We start from the raw sequence: 20,071 nt of genomic DNA, 5'->3' as shown, positions 1-20,071 counted from the left end.
CACCCACAACACCACTTGCTACTCCACATAAATTTCGGTTTGCCATCGATACAATTGAATATTTGGAGCAACACATGAATCTTGAACATTTGTTCAAATCTCACAGGATGTTTTCATCATGATTGGATATTTCAGCTAAACTTTTCCCACTTCGTTCCAATAGCTTCGTTGCATGCTCTTTTTTTATCAAAAAATGTGACTCTGAATTCCACAAATGCCTTTAAAAACACTAGTATTAATACCATGTTGACAGGACCTACATGAGCTCGGTGCGAATCAGCGAGGTACATGAGCAAAGAAGGATCAATATGGGCACAGTTAGCAAGAGCCCTGAGACTTCAGTAAAAACCTGAAACTCTTCTCGAACATAAAATCATGAACACGACGAAGCGTCTCGCAAAAACTGCAATTTCAGACATCTTCCGCGGCTACCAAGCTATTTCCCTCCTTCGACTGACTGTATTCTAATGGTGCTCAATTAAAATCACAAGATTTAGTGACGTAGCACCGGATATATAACGTTCAAAACCTCATCAAATATAAGAACCTCCCAACCTGTCCTTTTGCACGTCTCCTGACGAGCATTTCTTTGCTTACGCATTTTCTATGCTAAAATTGGGGTTGTTGTGCAACATGATAATCTGACTGAAAGAGAAGTAGCTATTACCAGGGGGTGGAATCGAAATTTCATGCCACCTGGCTACACTTCGGACATAATTCATGAAGGATCAAACATGACGCAATGCATTCATGCTGCTTGCCTTGAATCGATCCAGGCTCGTCAATTTCTTGATTTTCAATTGAGGAATTTCAATATAGACTCGTAGACAAGAAATTGAAGTGACGAGGAGGGCACGACCCGTAACAGGTGTGGAACAATTCCCTTATACAGACCTCGGAAGCCCTCATATCGCATTGTGGTCTTGAAAGTATACCAGGTATTCACATATCTGGACACCCCATCTTTACTTGGCCGTTGCTGAAGTCGCGAACGCACTACCTGGATGGGGTAAGTCGCCATCACTGCGAAAAGCTTCGATGACCCTCCCAAAATCGCAAAATCTCGCGAAGTCACAAGCTGCTCTTTAGTGGAAATTTCGAAAGGCTGCCCTGGCGCTCTCTTACTACGGTGCGAAATCAAGAATTTCCGTCCTTCCTCATAGGCCATGAATTGCAAGGCTCCATGAGAGACGAGAATAAGACCCGGACCAAGCCCCTTGTACAGACCACGCAGCCCTTCCTCTCTCAGAATGCTGCGGAAAGCATCAGAGAAGCTCGCGTACGGCTTACGAGCACCATGGCCTGGAGCTTGGAGCTGTAGGCGCGTCTTCACCACCCAGACTGGATTCGTAATTACAGTCGCTGTTGAACCAGCTTCGGCGCCGGATAGCAAATGCAACAAAGGTCCGAGCTCATCCCGCTCAAACAGCCGCTGGTTTCGTTCTTTTATGCTACCATAGAGAAAGAAGTAAAGGCTCCACGACAAGCTGGATCCAAGAAGCGCCGGTAAAAGACCTGCATACAGCCCTCGCAACCCCTCCACGCGCCTGATAGTGTACAAAGCATGAAGCGTGTTCCTGTACGAGGGTACGCCCGAATGCCGTCCGTCGTGAACTTGAAACCGAGTGCGTACGATGTCGAACGGGTAGAGCGCCACCACAGGGGCCAACCCTGCGACCCCGCCCGCAACCGCGTTCTCCCACTTCCACCCCGTCCACTTGGGCTGCACACTATGCATTGCTCTACCCCTCTGCTTCCCTCCAACTAACTGCCCTAGGTTTTCCTTACTCACAGCCTGCACTGCTCCATCATCGACACTAATTTGTCAAGCGAACAGAGCGTGAGGCACAGTTGATTAGGGCATCGCCCTCGTAATATCCTCATTTCGAGACATTGCACTTCGAAGTGCATCTTGTCTTCTACGGGTCTCGAAAAATAGGCGCTGTTCCCCGTTCTAACCAGTTAACGTTGATTTGGGTGTACTGACGAGGAACGTAGACTTGATTACACGGGAAATGCAGGAATTCCTGTAACAGCTTCATTACCCAAGTAATCCAACTACCGCAGCATCCGAGGATGCTCACATGAATGAATAGAGGATCTGATGGTGATGCAGAACTGGTGCACTTGGCAACGAGCAGCCAACTACGAAGTTCAAACTCTTATTACTGTCATTGCTATTCATGCGAGAAATCTATCTGGAGCTTCTTTGGAAATCTTTACGAGCATCCTTTGCTACCGAGTACATAAAATATATCACCTTGTCAACATTCACGAGCCTCGTTTCCATACGTTTCTCAAATTGTGGAAAACTCCGTAAAACATACAACATTGTTAAGCCGTCCAAAAATATTTTCATATCAAATGGTCCACAGAAAAATAACACAATTCTTGTGAAACAAACGCCTACACACCCCTAAAACAATTGGTACATTAAGAATTATTTCCAGGTAAGAGAATTAAAACCTCTGGGCATTCTCTAAAGATCATTGACACTTAGAGTTGGAACGAACGTTGTTGACACACGAGGCCACTAGCCCATTCGGCGGCCTAGACGTGCTATTATCCAACTAAAATTCCTATCATGCATTCCGAGTCAAGTTTTGTAAAGAAGTAGACAATTCAACCAAGTTCAATCCAACTTATAGGAGTCAATGCTTGCGGTACACTAACACGGTAGAACCACGCCAACCACGGATATCGAAAGTAGCAAAGGGACAAGAAAATGGAATGAGTGTGCAGACATAATCACTTCATATGCCAAAAAAACTCGACCTAAATTCATGTCGAGCTCATAATTTTTTTCCGTCATCTCAGGTGTGGAAGCATACACCTTGCATAATCACTACCAAATGGATATAAGCTTGAGTTTGCAGAAACATTCAGTCTAGACCTACCAAAATCAGCAGAACATAGTATCATCAGGAGGTGGCCCGTAGACAGTAGTCCACGACAACGGAATTTTCCAAGTGACTCCAGAACCTAGCCAATCCAGCACATTCCCAAGAGAGCAAGCAAAGTCAGTAAAAGCGAGAGCATGGGCAGAAAAGGTATCATGGAGAACCCCTGAAAAAGTAGGTCGAAAGGGAATAAAACTCATCCATAGACTAGCATTCATTAAGTAGAATTCTGAGGATATTTTTGAGCAAAAGGATGCAAAAAACAACAATTGTCGAAACTGAAGATGAAATATAGCATCCAATAAAATATTCCCTACCCTGAGGTTCTTTCTTTTCATGACATAAAAGGCGGTGTAAACCATCGGCGATCAAAAAGGCATCTGGGACATTATCTCCTTCCGCACAAAAGCAGAGAATACAAACTACCTTTAAACCTTGTGCCTGCAAATAACTCCAACAAGCTTAGAAGTCAATAGGCGACCCATGAAGGACAAATATTAAACAAGCTTAAGAAAGTAGATGATAAGCAAAATTTAACTACACGAGGCAGAAGCAAAACAACTACATGATCAGGAACACTTGAAGCAGTTAAATGTGTATTAAATATGAAGGAACTCCAAGTGATCAAAACCATACCTTGCAACATGCCAAAAGTGAAGCAAAGGGCTGTCTCGGAAAGTATAGATCATCTGATTGTGGAATCTCTGAATATAACGAATCCTCGGCTGACATAGCTTGATGATCCAGAACCTGCCAAGCTTCACTTGAAGGAAGATAGTGATGCAGTCGTTTCCACCCTAACTGCTCACATCGATCGTCAGATCCATCTTCATTTGCTGTAGAGATATACTGTAATTGCATACTGCGAACAGGAATTGAAACAAGTAACTGAGCAAAAAACATAACCTGAAGAGCAACTGCAAATCAGCTCTGATCATATTAGATCATACGAGAATACTACGCAAAAATATGGGAGCAAACATTCGTCAAAGCAAAAAGACGGTAAGACTGGAAAAACTAAAAGATTGAGTCTCAAATGCTTTCTAATGCTCACATAGCCAATTGCTTTGGAGAAATAATCTGCGTGAGTTAATCAAATATGAATTCCAAATACGTGTTGGTGTGCTGATCCAGTTTGTCTCCACATCCTCATGATAACGATCCAAGCATGAGCCAACCATAGAATCTTTAAGAAGTGTATATGTTCAAAATAAGATAGAATGCAGTCAACAGGAAGGCATGACATACGCGTTCGTCTCACTCCGTTGAACCTTTCCAGAATCTAACCCAGACAAGATTATGACCTCTTTCACACCCTCTTGAGCTGCCCACGTGGCGAGATTTTTTGAAAACTTCATCATGGTGCCCTGCTTCATCACAGAAAATGCACGTAAATCAACTATTAAAGAGATTCCATCGTGACGATTAACTTGATTCTGGGTTCCGAACAAGGTGAATGCGAACTTATTAAACAAAAATTAAATAAATTTAAATAAAAATAGATGAAGTAACACCCCTATTTTTCTTTAAATTTATTTAAAACCAAAATGGATGAAGTAACACCTTAATGACAGGAGATCGCTGCTGAATAATACTGGCATTTAGTTCTGCATCCTCGTAAACTGGTCACCCAAGGTTGATTATCAGTATCGTCATTACAAACCATAGCTCTTCAGCAAACATACTCATACTCGAGGATAATATATTTTTTGCGTTTCACAAACATACCCTCCAGTGCCACAGCGAGGTCTCCATTTGCGGAAGGGCCGAATGGATCGTTTCCAACGCAAGGCAATACATGAGGCTCATCAAGATAACCTGATTTGCAAGCACCATGAGAAATTAACAGATCAACGGCCAGTTGTCCTGCATTGCCCATAGAGAGAGCAGGCTGCACCCACACAACCATCAGATTACAATATTTGTCAATCCATTCAAACCTTGTACATCTCCAGTTCACATGACAAATACAAAGCTTCAATTTTATAAATAATCATGATTGTATTATTATATATTAAATCAAATTAAAAGGATTAAAGTGCAAAGGTAAACAAAAAATAAAAACAATGAGTTGAGATTGTGCGTACCACGATCAACGAGCCCGTATGCTGTAGATGGCCTTCACCTCCTTCAAGCTCAACAAAATCCATGTCTCTCTCTCTTCCACTTTCTTCGTTTCCAACCCCACAAAATTACAGAAGTCCAAGAAGAGTAACAAGCCTCCTGATACGCGAAACTTCAGAACTTGGCAACCTTGATAGGTCAAGGTGCTCCATGGAACACAATCAGAAATTATCAATTCAGCAATTTTGGTAACGAGACTGACAACAATAGACCTAACAAAGTACCAGACGGTGGTGCAGGAAGGGTGAGGAAGAGTTTAGGGTTTCAGGCAAGATGGAAAGAGAAGCACTCCCAAAACATTCAACAACCAAACCGATCAGTTCGGAATTGATCCAAATCAATGTCTGCACACTTCGTGAAACGGAATAAGATCCAATTGGATCACGATGACTCTCGGTGACTAAGTCATGACTGTCTCAGAAAATATGAGAACGTAGGGCATGGTGAAAAAAGAAACCCTCTTCAATGATCTCCGGGTTGGCAGCACAGAAATGGCGGCGCAAAAACGAAGTTCAAGTCGACCCATAGGAACTGCGATTCTGATCACAGTCTTGAGCATTGCTTTGCAAAATCAAACACCTAAAACACCGAAAGTTGGAGAAACACAAAAGAAGAAAGAATGTGATGGTGATTCGCACCTTTCTCTCAGCCGATTGGGAAACGCAATAGCAGCCCCTCCACTGACTTCGCCTTGAATCCTCAGTTACTCGCAAATTGGTGTGCGAATTGAGCATACGATGAGCTCGGCACCGGCGCCCTTCACAAGCATCGCCTCGGAACTCCTCACTCCAATGCTGATCATGATTAAGGGCGTTTTCAAGTTCAATAATTTGAATTAAGCGGGAAATTACGTTAAACACAGAGATCAGGCTTTCGGGAAGCTTCGGTCATCTGCAGATCAAGGTAACGGATGATACGATTTCACATTCATCGAATTTGGCTTTCATTCAATCTGGAATAATCTACATTTCATTAAATGAAGTATTTGTAACTCTATTTACAAACTTCATATTGAACCGAAAACGTTCTCTCATCTTTCCATAAAAAATTTAAAAAATAAAAAAATAAAATGTTCGTTAGGTTATTTAAAAAAAAAAAAAAAAAAAAATCGAAGTTTGTAACTTTGAAGTCCAAACCTCTGGAGTAAGTTTTAGAAACAATCCAGATGGTTTGAAGTAAATAAAAATATTTTTTTATTTTAGTAAATGTATACATGTCTATAAGTGTATGTAAATATATATATATATATATATATATATATATTATGTATGTATTTATTTATTTATATGTAAGGTATGCAAAATATTTTTTAATACCCAACACCAAAGAATGAAATTGTAATTTAAATTCAAAGTCATCCAGAATCCCAAGTTTTTGTATAATACTCATGTCAAACCTATTGTTTTAATCAGAGATTTAACCCACACGTGCTAGCTTCCATTTTGATTATTGAAGGGCAACTTAAAGGTTGGCTAAACATTTGTAATTAAATGGGATTAACCAATTTTTTATAAATTTTTTAGATAAAATAATCCTTCATTATACATGTATTCATATTTTTATAAATACTGCTGTAACTATGAAAATATATGCTTAAGGTTTGACTTTGCAGTGTACTAAATAATAATAAAATAAAATAAAATAAAATCTGGGTGTGAATGAATGACAAATTTATATATATCTTGTGTGTGTGTACGGTTTAAGATTATTTTATCGTTTGTTTTTGTTTTTCATCACACCATTGCACCATGACAATTTACCATGGGAATTATTGATAAAATTTCATGGTATGCAATCCTACATTAACAAAGATGATGAACTTCTGTGATGGGCAGCTAGAGCCTTGCTTCTGCATGCTCATCATTCTTATCCTTACATTTGCAGTTACTAATTTTCATTGTTATTAGTTTCTTATCCTCCGATTTTTCAAAAACATTGTAACAACAACTATTCAAAATGATGGTAGAAATCAATTGCTGAAATACTTTTTATTATAATTTCCTCAGCATATTCTATTTTCAGATTCCGTGGAGTGCGGGACGGATGAACTTCGTGGCCCCGACCCAGCCCAGCCCTGCAAAAAGCTGGACAGCTCATCCCAAGCACCCCGGATGCTCAGAGCCATCACCCAAAACCCCCCCCCCCCCCCCCAATGTTATTGGAGTCCCGATCTCTGTGTGTGAATAGAGCAGCTCTTCACTCGACCCACCCAGGTGGATCCAACGGAGCACGATCAAAGTCCACATCACTGCTGACGAGGCAATAATTGAGATCGCGAAGACGGAGGGACGGCCACGTGCCTCAGGGGTCAGGGCCCAGTTGGATCAGCGCCACCGTGTCCATGGCTCTGTCCACAAAGGAGATGGATCCCAGGTTTACGATCCTCTGCTCTTCCAGGTGCATCTGTGTATTCCTTGGTAAAAAGTAAGACTATGTAGGAGAACAGAGGAATGGTTTGGTTTACTCCAAATTTGCTGCTAAAGCGCATAAGAGTCTCCTTCCATCTCACATTCTATCACACTCTCTCACTCCTGCACACACACATAGATGAATAAAAGCACATCTTTATTGGTTACCTCAATTTCTTTACTTCACCCCCCCCCCCCACCCTCACAGAATAAAGTGCAATATTGTTTCTACATTTAAACTTTACATTTCCCAGGGAGACACAAATTTTCACAGTTTAGTGAAATGTTTCTTTCTTATAAACGTAATCTACTTCAATATCTGTGGTCTTTATTTCAGCAGTAGGTGCTATTAACTCTGTCATCTGGAGTACTTCATTTCAAATAGATGAAAAATAAATAGAACAAATTGAATAAACTAATATCTAAACATGTATTATAAAGAGTATAGTATTCTCATAGAACCTTGACTTTGTATTTCTTCTATTTGTTTGATTTTGATTGTTTCATATGTTCTGGTTGTAAACAAGAGTCTCAATAACACTGTGTGTTAAGTATTATGTTATGACTGTCCTTCATTCATACAGATCATAAATTCACCAAAATTTTAATTTAATTGATGATTATCCCTAGAAAAAATTATATATATATATATATATATGAATTATATATATATATATATATATGAATTATATATATATATATATATATGAATTATATATATATATATATATATATATATATAATAAAAAGTAACAATCAATAGCAATTATATATATGTGTGTAGATGGAGTTGTATAGCTATATGTTTTGTCATCATTTTTTCTTTTGAATTTTACTGCTTAAATCATTTTTATATTTTACATTATTAAAGTAAATAAGTATTACCATCAATATGATAAAATAAGTAAGTATTACCTTAGATAAGTTACTAATGGTCAAAGCGTAGCAAAAAGGTAAAGGGAGGTAACTAAGATGGTAGCTAAGGTTTAGGTGGTAGTATTGTAATACATGAAGTCTTACTTGAGAATGCTCCAGGTATCTTGTTGTGGAAGGTAGAATAGAAATTACAACAAAAAACCCTAAATCCTAAATCAAATTATAATCAAACCTTAAATCCTAAACCCTAAAGTAAACCATAATCAAATCTTAAATTTTAAACTAAATCCTAATCAAACTCTAAACCTTATACCAAATCATAAGCAAATCCTAAACCCTAAATCCTAAATCCTAAACCCTAAACCAAATCCCTAACCAATACCATGTAATTCCTACAATAAATTTGAACTTCAATAACTAATGAATGAACCATTGATTTTAAGTCAAAATTTGCACACTTCTTAACAATTAAATTGATAACAAGTACAAAAAGAAAAGAAAAAATCAAAATCAAAATCAAAATTATCAAATAGACGATAACCTCAAAAATGTGCTTGAGTATTGGCCGACTTCCTTCTTCGACTATGATGTTAATCTCTTAGAGCCATTATCTCTCCTTTTCATAGTTCGATTGATCTCAAAATTTTCATATACATAGTAAAACAAGTCTACTATCTTTATACATGAATTTCACTCCAATCCAACTAATATATAATAAGAAACCTTAGAAATCCTCACTGGATCTGAAACTCTATTTTTTAAGATCCTTATCCACTTAAACCTCGATCCAATCCTTCGATCAAGCTCAAGCTGACAACATACATTGGATACATATGAACCCACAAACCCTCAAAAAATTACTTATAGATCTATTGCCAAACTTATGGAATTTTTTAAAAAGTATTTGTCATTTTATTTCACAAATCTAAAATCATTCAAAACAAACCCTAACTTTGCAAAGCTCTTATAAAGTCAGTAGAGATCTAAATCACCCAAAATTAATGCTTATCAAAATCTTATCAAGTTTGCTCCTAGATCTTACTCTCCGATCTTCAAAAGAATCCCATGATCGTTGTTGAGGCTTGGTTTTGTGCCTTGGGGTTTGAATTCAACCTTGGTTCATAACTGGCCCTCTTTGGATATCAATATCTAGTATTTTTAGGTAATTTTTTCTAGAATTTACTCTTAACTTCCTTCTAAAGATGCATATATCATTTATTTTTCCAATCTACTTTGATTTGTCTTATTTATGGCCCTACAAAATAAGTAGAAGTCACTTTTCTAAAAAGATAGTATTATTACTAAAAGTTTTACTATCTTTCTATCTTTTATCTATATTTTTTTACTTTATCTTTTAACTTGGCTCTTCTATAATAAGATCCATATTATCATCTTTTACCATATAGTCATATTATAACATGACAATGACTAGGATTTTAAGTGGCGGCTAGATTAAGTGGCAGTTAGGATTTTATTAGATAAAGTAAAGGTTGATGAAGATAAAATTCAGCCATAATAAATATAAACTCTACCTATAAGTAAAGAAGTTGGAAGTGGAAGATATTTCATTCCACACTTTTCTTATATACAACCTTATTAATTTTTATATATTCATATCTTATTTGTTATATTTCTTCAATAGGTTATGCACCCACATATACTTTGTTGTGCCATGCAAGTAAGTTAGTGTCATTCTCTTGTGGTCATACTTGTGTGGAATTGATCTTGTGATGTTTACTTATGTTAGGATTTTTAAGATTGAAATTTAAATTTTAGGCATGAAGAGGTACTAACTTTGACCTTATAGATCTCTAATATTGCTTTGTGGGTTCTTATCTCCTAAGATTGAGAGTTTAAGATATTATAGAAAGACCTTGATAGTGTCTTTTTGTTTTACTCATGTTCTTTTACTTATCTTACATGTATAATAAAATAGTTGATTTCAAAGAGTGATAATTCATGATAGTGAGGTTTATTCGAATATACATACTAGTTAGAAGCTTCAGAGCTTGAGTTGAATGTATTTTGAGTGAGAAAGCACTCATTTGTTTACGAGAAGGCATTATGAGATTCTGCTAGTGAAAAATTATTTTGGTGATTTCAAGTTCATAGTGACTCCTTTTCTTCATATTTTTAGATGGAATCCTTCTTAGATATGGCTTCTAATAAAAGTAAAGTTTTGAGAGTCATTGAGAAGTTTAGAGGAGAAAATTTCTACCACTTGAAGGTCAAAATGGAGCTTTTGTTGGTATCTTTAGATTTTGGGGGCATTGTAGATGAAAGTAAAGAGGCTCCAAGCATATATGCAAGTGCTAAGGAGATGAAGGACTTCAAAAGACGTGAAAAGAAGGCTTTTGGTATAATTTCCACCAATTTGGATGAAGCCAATTTTTTTCACATCATCTCTTGCAAAGAACTATCAGGAGCATGAAAGACTCTTTGCAACATATATGAGAGCAAGAACTTGTCCAAAATCAGCTTTAAAAGGAGGAAATTCTTCACTTTTAAAATGAAAGAAGGTGAAGATCTCATAGCTCATGTTAATAATGTAAAGGCTCTTGCAAATCAATTAACAATTGTTGACAAACCTTTAAAAGATAGTGATATTGTCATGACCTTACTAATGAGTCTTTCTGAGTCCTATAACTACCTCATTGTAGCATTGGAGTCCATTAAGTAGAAAGAACTTACAATGGACTACCTAATGGCAAGAATTGCCCATGAAGTGACCAAGAGGAAAGAAAAAGAACCTCAAAGTGAAGATTAAGCACTCTGCTCACGTCAAAGCAAGGGCAACCTATCATACTAATGAAATAATGTCAAAACTTCCTTCATTTGTAGAAAATCAAGTGATTTTGTATAAAATTTCTACAAGGCCAAAAAGAGAGAAAGAAAAAATACCAACAATGTACATAAGCAATTTGGAGGAGATTAATTTGCATTCATGGCAAATTAAGGCACCTAAATGGCTACCATATCTAAGTAGATTGTTGACTCAAGTGTCACTCAGCTTATGATACCATACAAGTGTTTATTTGACACTTATCAAGAAATTTCAGCAACAAATGTCTTTAAGGGAGACAATGGCATAGTACAAGCTATTAGAATAGGCTCCATTGCAGTGGAGATTGTTGTGAAAGGACAAACAATGAGAATCAGATTGAAGGATGTCTTGCATGTACTCAAGATCAAGAAAAACCACCTTTTGATGAGTAAATTAATTTCACATGGTTGTAAGGTACAATTTGATAAGAATGGATGCTTTATAAAGACATTAGATGGAAATGATGTTGCAAAAGGCTTTAGAAATAGCAATCTTTACTTCATCAAATATAAGATAGTGAATGGAGTTGAAGTGGCCATATTTCTTGAGTTTCCACTTCATCAAGATAAGTTTGGCATTTGGCATCAATGCCTTAGTCATTTGAATGCTAAGAGCATAAACGAACTCCAATCGATGGTAAGTGAGATGGATCTTGGTCAATTTAGCCACAATACCAAAACACTTACTTGTAAAGGTTATATCCAATGCAAACAATAAAGGGCATTATTTCCAAAAGGAATAGCAACACATGCCAGTAAGTTTTTAGAGATTATACATTCGGATATTTGTCGATCTATGAGGATGCCATCAATACAAGGAGCATGGTATTTTTTCATATTTATTGATATTTTTTTTAGGAAGATGTGAATTTATATCATTAAATACAAGAGAAAGTACTTTTCTAGATTCAAAGAATTTAAGGTACTTGTAGAGAAGCAATGTGATTGCAAGATCAAGATATTATACATAGACAATGGAAGTGAATTCATATCAAAGCATTTTGATGAGTTTTTGAAGATTCAAGGTATTACAAAACAAACCTCTACTTCATACACTCCACAACAAAATAGAGTTATTAAAAGAGTAAATTGTACTATTGTAGAAATGGCAAGGAATATGTTACATGCATAAAACCTTGGATTTAAATATTAGATAGAAGTCGTACTAATAATAGTATATACAAGGAATATGTACCTTATAAATATACTTGTATCAAAAACTCCCGAAGAAACGTGGAGTAGGAAGAAACCTTGTATTTCACACATGAAGACTTTTGCATAAATTACCTACACAAAGATACAAAATTGTATGAGGTCCAAATTTGATGCAAAAGGTACAAAATGTATATTTGTTGGATATTGTGAAGGTATCAAGGCATATAGGCTAATGGTTTTGAATACCAAGTAGATCATCGAAAGTCGTGATGTAGAATTTTTGGAAAATAAGAGTGCTTGTGAGTACTTGGAGATGTGTCCAAGTAGAAGTAATAGTGTGTTTGTGGATACATCTTCAATTTTAGCAAAGAAAGAATAAGATGATGTTGAAAATGAAGATGGTATGAATAAAGATGAAGAAGCAAAGTACATGAAGAAGGAGTTTCTTACAATTTCTAATACGAGAAATGAAGATATTCAAGATGTTGAAGATAATGATAATGATAATAATGAGGAGTATCAAATTTTGAGTAAGAAAAGACAAGGTTTAAGAAAGAAGAAGCTTGGAAGCAAGTATGGAGTATAAAAAGATGAATCTTCTTCAAATGAAAGGAAATATTCTTTGAGAGATAGAAAATAATTTGATGAATGGTGAAAGTACAACATCTTTTCTCATGTAAGTAAAGAACATACCAATGTTATATTTCTTATTGATCCATTGAATTTATTTAATGCAATGAAGTCCATAAATGCAATGAAATGGGAGAAGGCCATAGAAATTGAATAAAAATCACTCATAGACAATGGAACATGGGAATTGATTCAACTTCCACCAAATCGATCTTTAAATGGTTGTAAGTAGGTGTTTAGAATTAAAAGAGATGTAATAGGTAATATTGTGAGATACAAGGCTAGGTTGATTGCCAAAGGATACTCACAAGTTGTTGGAGTTCATTTCAATGAGACATTTGCTCTCGTGGCCAAATTCACCACCATTAGAACCATTATGGCAATTGGTACAGCAATGGACTTGGAGATGCATCAAATGGATGTGAAGATGGCTTTCTTGAATAGATAGTTGGAAGAAAACATCTACATGGATCGACCTCAAGGATTTGTTGAAGATGGCAAACAACACCTTGTTTGTAAGTTGAAGAAATCCTTGTATGGATTAAAACAATCATCAAGGACATGGTACCAGCATATTGACACATTCTTTGTGAATGAAGAATTTGTAAGAAGTGAGGCTGATCATTCTTTGTATAGGATGTAATCAAATGAATTCATATTACATGTCATTTTTTATATTGATGATTTGATCATATTAAGTAAGACTATGAAGAAGATGGATTGATTGAAGACAAAGTTAGAGGGAGAATATGAGATGAGTGACTTACTAGAACTCTACTATTGTTTAGAAGTGGAATTTATAAGATATTGTGGTAACAAGACCATTACAATGACCTAAAGCAAGTACATTGAAGAAATATTGAAATAATTCAACATGAAGGATTGGAAGCCCATTGAAACACCTTTGGAAGCAAACTTAAAGTTAATGAAGCTTACAAATGAAGAATTTGCTGAGGTTGAAGATGAAATGAAAGGTGTTCCATACAAGATAGTAGTAGGCTCACTCAGTATGCAATGATTGGTACAAAAAGGGATCTTACATATGCGGTGAATGTTATGAATCAGAGCATATCAAAGGTTGGATCAATCCATTGTGCAACCATAAAAATGATCATGAGGTACTTAAAAGGCACTTTAAACTTCAAATTGTGTCTTAGAGGGAATAATGTTGCATTACATTGTTATTATGATTATTATGGTTATATCACGGACATACATATAATTACCTATATGAATAGATAAAAGTATGTAAAAGTAGGTTAATTGTGTAATATCTTTTAGAGAAGCTTCTTAGAAGCTTCATAGACGCTGCTTTGACTTTATAGGAGTCTATAGTTGACTTTTAGGTTAGAAACTTGGTCAACAAGTTAGCCATGTGCCACACATATTGGAAGCTTAAAGAACAAGCTAACTACGTGGTCCATCCATAGAAAACTTGCCTTGCAAGCAAAGGCATGTGGCCTAGAAAGTCAACATATATTGGAGGTCTTATAGAACATCGCCACGTGGCTTCTAGTTAGATAGTATATATAGAGGCAAGAGTGAAGCCCTCTTCACTCTTGTCAACTCCTTTCTTGCTTCTAGTCTAGTTTCAAGGGTCTCTAGTTTTCTTGTATTTTGGCAATAGCCATTCCAGTTTCTTTCTTAATATACATATTTCTATTTTGTCCTATTTCTTTTTGAGAAAAGTCTCACTTACTCTTTAGCTTTCATCGAGTTCTTGTCCCTGACAGATTGACAAGAGTACACTTACAATATGAGAGCTTTGTCTTTTCTTGATTAAGAGTGGATTACCCCTTTTTCTTGATAAGACATAAGCGCATTAGAAGTTGCGGATTACCCTCTTTTAAACTGATATTGTTCTTAGTATTTTCTTTGTTATCAATTCCTCTCTTCTATTTGTTTTGAGCGTTGTTAGACATCTTCTCTTTTCTAAGTGCTACTATGGCAGAGCTTGTTGAAATGAAGAGTGCAATGGCACAGATGCAAGAACAATTGAGGGAGTTAATGCTTGCGATGCATCAACTCAATTTACCACCACAAGGAGCAACAAGAATGGTAGGAAGTGAAGATATAGAGATGATTGGAGCTGCTTCAACATCTGCACCAAACCATGTCCCTTCTCCCAGAATGGAACACCCTTCGAGTGTTAGAGAACCGAGAGTTGCCTTGCCCGAGAAGTTTGATGGTACCAGATCCAAGTTTCGAGGATTCATCAATCAGGTCCAACTAGTGATTGAACTTCAACCCCAGAGCTATCCAACTCCAGGGTCACAAGTAAGATTCATTGGTACACTTCTTTCAGGTTCAGCATTGTCATGGTTTTCATCTTTTCTTGAATGACGAGATCCAATATTGGATAATCTGGAGGCTTTTTTGGTGGAGTTTCGATCCATGTTTGGAGAACATGATGCAATTCGTGTTGCAACCAACAAGATCCGTATTTTACGACAAGGCAATCGATCAGTAACATTATATGCTTCGCAATTTCGACAACTTGCAACTGATATCAAGTGGGATGATGCCGCACTTGTGAGTCAATTTCTCTACGGATTACAATATGAGGTAAAGAAATTGATGCTTAATTTACCTAATCCTCAAACATTGAGTCAAGCAATTGACTTTGCTGTGAAGTGCAACAATCGACTTTTTGAATTTTGATCCGAGAGTCGCACAAGTGGGCCTCAACGTTACTACAATTCAATGGCAACACCGACGTCTCCTCAACACATACCTTCGGAAGTAGAAGATATGCAAATTGATGCGGTACGTTTCAAACCTCTTACTGAGCAAGAAAAGTCTCGTCGTCGACAAGAAGGATTGTGCTTATATTGTGGAGAACCTAAGCACACTGCTCAACATTGTCCAAAGAAGCGACGTAACTACAAAATGAGGAGTACGGCTGTCAAAGAAGACAGTATGTCGGAAAACGAATACGTCCAGCTACAATAGGGACCGTGCGGCTGGAATCTTGTACAACTTCTAATAAAGGTCCTATCCTCTCCTCAAAACCATCTCCTTGTTTTATAATAGATGTGCGTTTAGGACCTAATAATTACAAAGCCTCTGCCTTGGTAGATTCAGGAGCCTCATCTTGTTTTTTAGATGAAGAATTTGCTAGATGTCATAGAATATCATTAATACAAAAAACTAAACCTGTACACGTAGAAGTCATAGATGGTCGTCCGTTGTCTTCTGGAGATGTAACTCACGAAACACTTCCTGTAGATGTAGTAATAGATGGTCATAGTAGTTGCGTAATTTTTAATATAATTAGATCTCCCTCTAATCCAGTAATTTTAGGCTTATCATGGTTAGAAAAGTATAATCCTCGAATAGATTGGATTTCTCGTAAACTTGATTTTCCTCAGAGGATTAGTAACAGTTCTATTAACCAAGTAAAAAACCATGAGTCTAGTATAGTAAAACTCACACCTATAGGTGCAAAAGCATTTATACACGCAGCAAAAGAAGGATCAACTTTTGCTATTTATGCTGCACCTATTTCTGAAAGCGTAAAGACTTCAAGTGGCATTCCAAGTCAATATCAGGATTATCAAGACGTTTTTGAGAAAAAGAATGCAGATATTCTTCCTAAGCATCGCCCATACGATTGTTCAATCGATCTCAAGGAAGGAACTCAGCCACCATTTGGACCAATTTACAGTTTATCGCAAGATGAGTTGGCTGAACTCAAGACATATATTGATGAGAATTTAGCGAAGAATTTCATACGCCATTCAAAATCTCCAGCAGGAGCTCCAATTTTATTCGTAAAGAAAAAAGATGGATCTTTACGAATGTGTGTTGACTATCGAGGACTCAATAAGATCACAATCAAGAACAGGTATCCATTACCTTTGATATCAGGACTCCTTGACCAGTTAAATGAAGCTAAGATCTATACAAAAATAGATCTAAGAGGAGCATATAATCTAGTACGGATCAAAGAAGGAGATGAATGGAAGACTGCGTTTCGAACCAGGTACGGGCATTTTGAATATAATGTCATGCCTTTTGGACTCACGAATGCACCAGCTGCTTTTCAACATCTCATGAATGATGTATTTCGTGAATTCTTAGACAATTTTGTCGTCTGCTACCTAGACGATATCCTGATTTATTCTAAGAATGTTGAAGAACATGAAATACATGTTCGTCAAGTATTACAAAAACTTAGAGATGCAGGATTGTACGCCAAGATGGAAAAGTGTGTATTTCACACTACTCAAGTTGACTTTTTAGGATACATCATTTCAAATGATGGTCTTATGATGGATTCTAAGAAAGTCCAAACAATCATGGATTGGAAGATTCCAAAGACTGTAAGAGATGTCCAATGTTTCTTGGGATTTGCCAATTACTATCGGATCTTCATCAAAGACTTCTCACGAGTTGCAGCTCCACTTACACGCTTGACTAGTAAAGATAAATTCCAATGGAATCAAGAAGCGGAAGCAGCATTTGAAGCCTTGAAGACATCGTTTGTCTCTGCACCAGTCTTATATCGTGTTGACTTTTCCAAGGTATTTTTTATGGAAACAGACGCATCGGATTTTGCCTTGGGTGCAGTTTTATCACAAATGGGAACAGATGACAAACTTCATCCGATAGCTTTTCATTCAAGAAAATTCTCAGCAGCCGAGATCAATTATGAGATCCACGATAAAGAACTTCTTGCAATCGTGGATTCCTTTCAAGAATGGCGTCATTATCTAGAAGGTGCTTCTAGTCCAGTCACTATATATACAGATCACAAGAACCTCGAGTATTTCATGTCAGCACGCGTGTTGAATCGTCGTCAAGCTCGTTGGAGTATGTCTTTGTCAAGATTCGAGTTCATTATCACTTATCGACCAGGAAAACAACAAGGTTTGTCCGATGCCCTGTCTAGACGTTCTTATTTTGCACCAAAAGAAGGAGATGCAGCTTTTGAGCAACAAAGAACGGTCCTCTTGAAACCGGAGCAATTTCATCTCCGAGCAGTGAAATCAACATTGACTGTTGATTCAACTTTTCTCAAGCAAATCCAGTCCAGTATGTCCTCAGATCCTCTTGTTCATGATATCGAGAATAATTCTTCCAAGTCTCATGATTCTTCTAAGTTCGAGTTCAAGAATAATCTATTATATTTTGAAGGACGCCTATATGTTCCAGAAGGAAAAGCACGTTTGCGTGTTCTTCAAGCACGTCATGACTTTCCAGCAGTAGGGCACTTTGGATATAATAAGACTCTGGAACTCATATCAAGAGATTTTTGGTGGCCACAAATGTGGAAGTCAGTCAAAGACTTTGTACAATCATGTGATATTTGTTCAAGATCAAAAATTCCTCGACATCGACCTTACGGACTTCTTCAGCCATTACCTATACCAGAACAACCATGGTCTTCTGTTTCTATGGATTTCATCACAGATCTTTCAAACTCAAGATCTTATGATTCTATATTTGTGATAGTAGATCGTTTCACCAAGATGGCACATTTTATGCCATGTACAAAATCTATCACAGGTGAAGAAACAGCTAAGCTTTTCATTGATAATATCTATCGCTATCATGGATTACCTAAAGATGTCATATCGGATAGGGGAACTCAATTTGTGTTGAGATTTTGGAGGACTCTTTTCAAGATTTTAAAAGTGGACATAAAGCTATCTTCAGCTTTCCATCCTCAAACTGATGGACAAACAGAGCGCGTAAACCAAGTCTTGGAACAGTATTTAAGGTGTACCATCAACTACCAACAAGAAGATTGGACAAACCTTCTGCCATTGGCAGAGTTTGCTTATAATAATACGGTACATTCTTCCACGCAACAAACACCTTTCTTTGCCAATTATGGCTATCATCCACGACTTGATACTTTTGATTTTTCAAAAGTTGATAATCCTGCAGCAGAAGATATGGCAAATCAGTTGTCAGAGTTACATGCAATAATGAAGGCGCAGTTGAAGAAAGCTCAAGAACGACAAAAGATAAATGCAGATGTATATCGTAAAGAGCAACCACAACTCAACGTGGGTGATAAGGTATGGCTACTTCGTCGCAATATCAAGACCACTCGACCTTGTGACAAATTGGACTATCGTAGGCTTGGCCCCTTTTCTGTTTCTGAACAGATCAACCCAGTTGCATATCGGTTACATCTACCAGAGTCAATGAAGATCCATCCTGTATTCCACGTGTCTCTTCTTGAACCATATAAGACAGTGGATATACAAGGAAGAAGACAAATGCCACCGCCTCTTATAGAAGTAGATAATAATGAAGAATTTGAGGTGGAAGAGATATTAGACTCAAAGCGACGCCGAAATAAGCTGGAATATCTTGTTCATTGGTGCGGATATGATATTAGTGAGCGCACATGGGAGCCATCCAGGAATCTAGCAAATGCATCAGCTAAAGTCAAAGTTTTTCATCAACGACATCCATCAAAACCAAGATGAAAACCTCTCTTATAAAAGAGACAAGATTGAGGAAGTTATGAAGGCCTCAACAGTGATCAAATAACAAGGTGGTCTTCTCGCCCTGGAATGGGACACTATCGATGGCTAAGAGGACCCATCAACTATCTTCGAAGAGAACAAAGATCAGAGTATGTAACAAATACAATTCGCCGCATATTAGATTTTCTCAATATATAATCACCGCTCCTCGTGGAACTCGTCTCTAGAAGGGGGGGTAATGTCACGGATATACATATAATTACCTATATGAATAGATAAAAGTATGTAAAAGTAGGTTAATTGTGTAATATCTTCTAGAGAAGCTTCTTAGAAGCTTCATAGACGCTGCTTTGACTTTATAGGAGTCTATAGTTGACTTTTAGGTTAGAAACTTGGTCAACAAGTTAGCCATGTGCCACGCATGTTGGAAGCTTAAAGAACAAGCTAACTACGTGGTCCATCCATAGAAAACTTGCCTTGCAAGCAAAGGCATGTGGCCTAGAAAGTCAACATATATTGGAGGTCTTATAGAACATCGCCACGTGGCTTCTAGTTAGATAGTATATATAGAGGCAAGAGTGAAGCCCTCTTCACTCTTGTCAACTCCTTTCTTGCTTCTAGTCTAGTTTCAAGGGTCTCTAGTTTTCTTGTATTTTGGCAATAGCCATTCCAGTTTCTTTCTTAATATACATATTTCTATTTTGTCCTA

The 20,071-nt window shown here is 37.1% G+C and overlaps 2 protein-coding genes and 1 long non-coding RNA gene across 4 annotated transcripts; 1 reads left to right on the top strand and 2 right to left on the bottom strand.

Moving 5' to 3' along the window:
- Nucleotides 1-206: 206 nt before the first annotated feature.
- On the bottom strand, nt 207-2,718 carry LOC112278745 (folate transporter 1, chloroplastic). Its single transcript, XM_024512457.3, has one exon. It carries the CDS (start codon nt 1,736-1,738, stop codon nt 797-799), a length of 942 nt encoding a protein of 313 aa, XP_024368225.1. The 5' UTR covers nt 1,739-2,718; the 3' UTR covers nt 207-796.
- A 40-nt stretch (nt 2,719-2,758) lies between these two features.
- LOC112278746 (uncharacterized) lies at nt 2,759-5,838 on the bottom strand. Of its 2 annotated transcripts, XM_024512459.3 has the most exons (8): nt 5,663-5,838; nt 4,988-5,153; nt 4,629-4,791; nt 4,464-4,522; nt 4,149-4,267; nt 3,537-3,762; nt 3,218-3,341; nt 2,759-2,982 (listed from the first exon to the last, which is right to left on the bottom strand). In XM_024512459.3, the coding sequence occupies exons 2-8, from the start codon at nt 5,048-5,050 to the stop codon at nt 2,903-2,905; spliced, it is 834 nt and encodes a 277-aa protein (XP_024368227.1). In that variant the 5' UTR covers nt 5,051-5,153; nt 5,663-5,838; the 3' UTR covers nt 2,759-2,902. The 2 variants fall into 2 exon arrangements, with proteins under 2 accessions (XP_024368227.1, XP_024368228.1); XM_024512460.3 differs by having other exon boundaries at nt 4,988-5,815.
- Nucleotides 5,839-16,886: 11,048 nt separating this feature from the next.
- LOC149989756 (uncharacterized) lies at nt 16,887-20,071 on the top strand. Its single transcript, XR_016500939.1, has 2 exons — nt 16,887-17,953; nt 18,074-20,071. It is a non-coding gene; the product is annotated as an uncharacterized LOC149989756 (long non-coding RNA).

The sequence above is a fragment of the Physcomitrium patens genome, chromosome 2, assembly GCF_059467195.1.
Source record: "Physcomitrium patens ecotype Gransden chromosome 2, ASM5946719v1, whole genome shotgun sequence".
Lineage (NCBI taxonomy): Eukaryota > Viridiplantae > Streptophyta > Bryopsida > Funariales > Funariaceae > Physcomitrium > Physcomitrium patens.
This window is presented reverse-complemented; position numbering and strand designations above follow the sequence as displayed.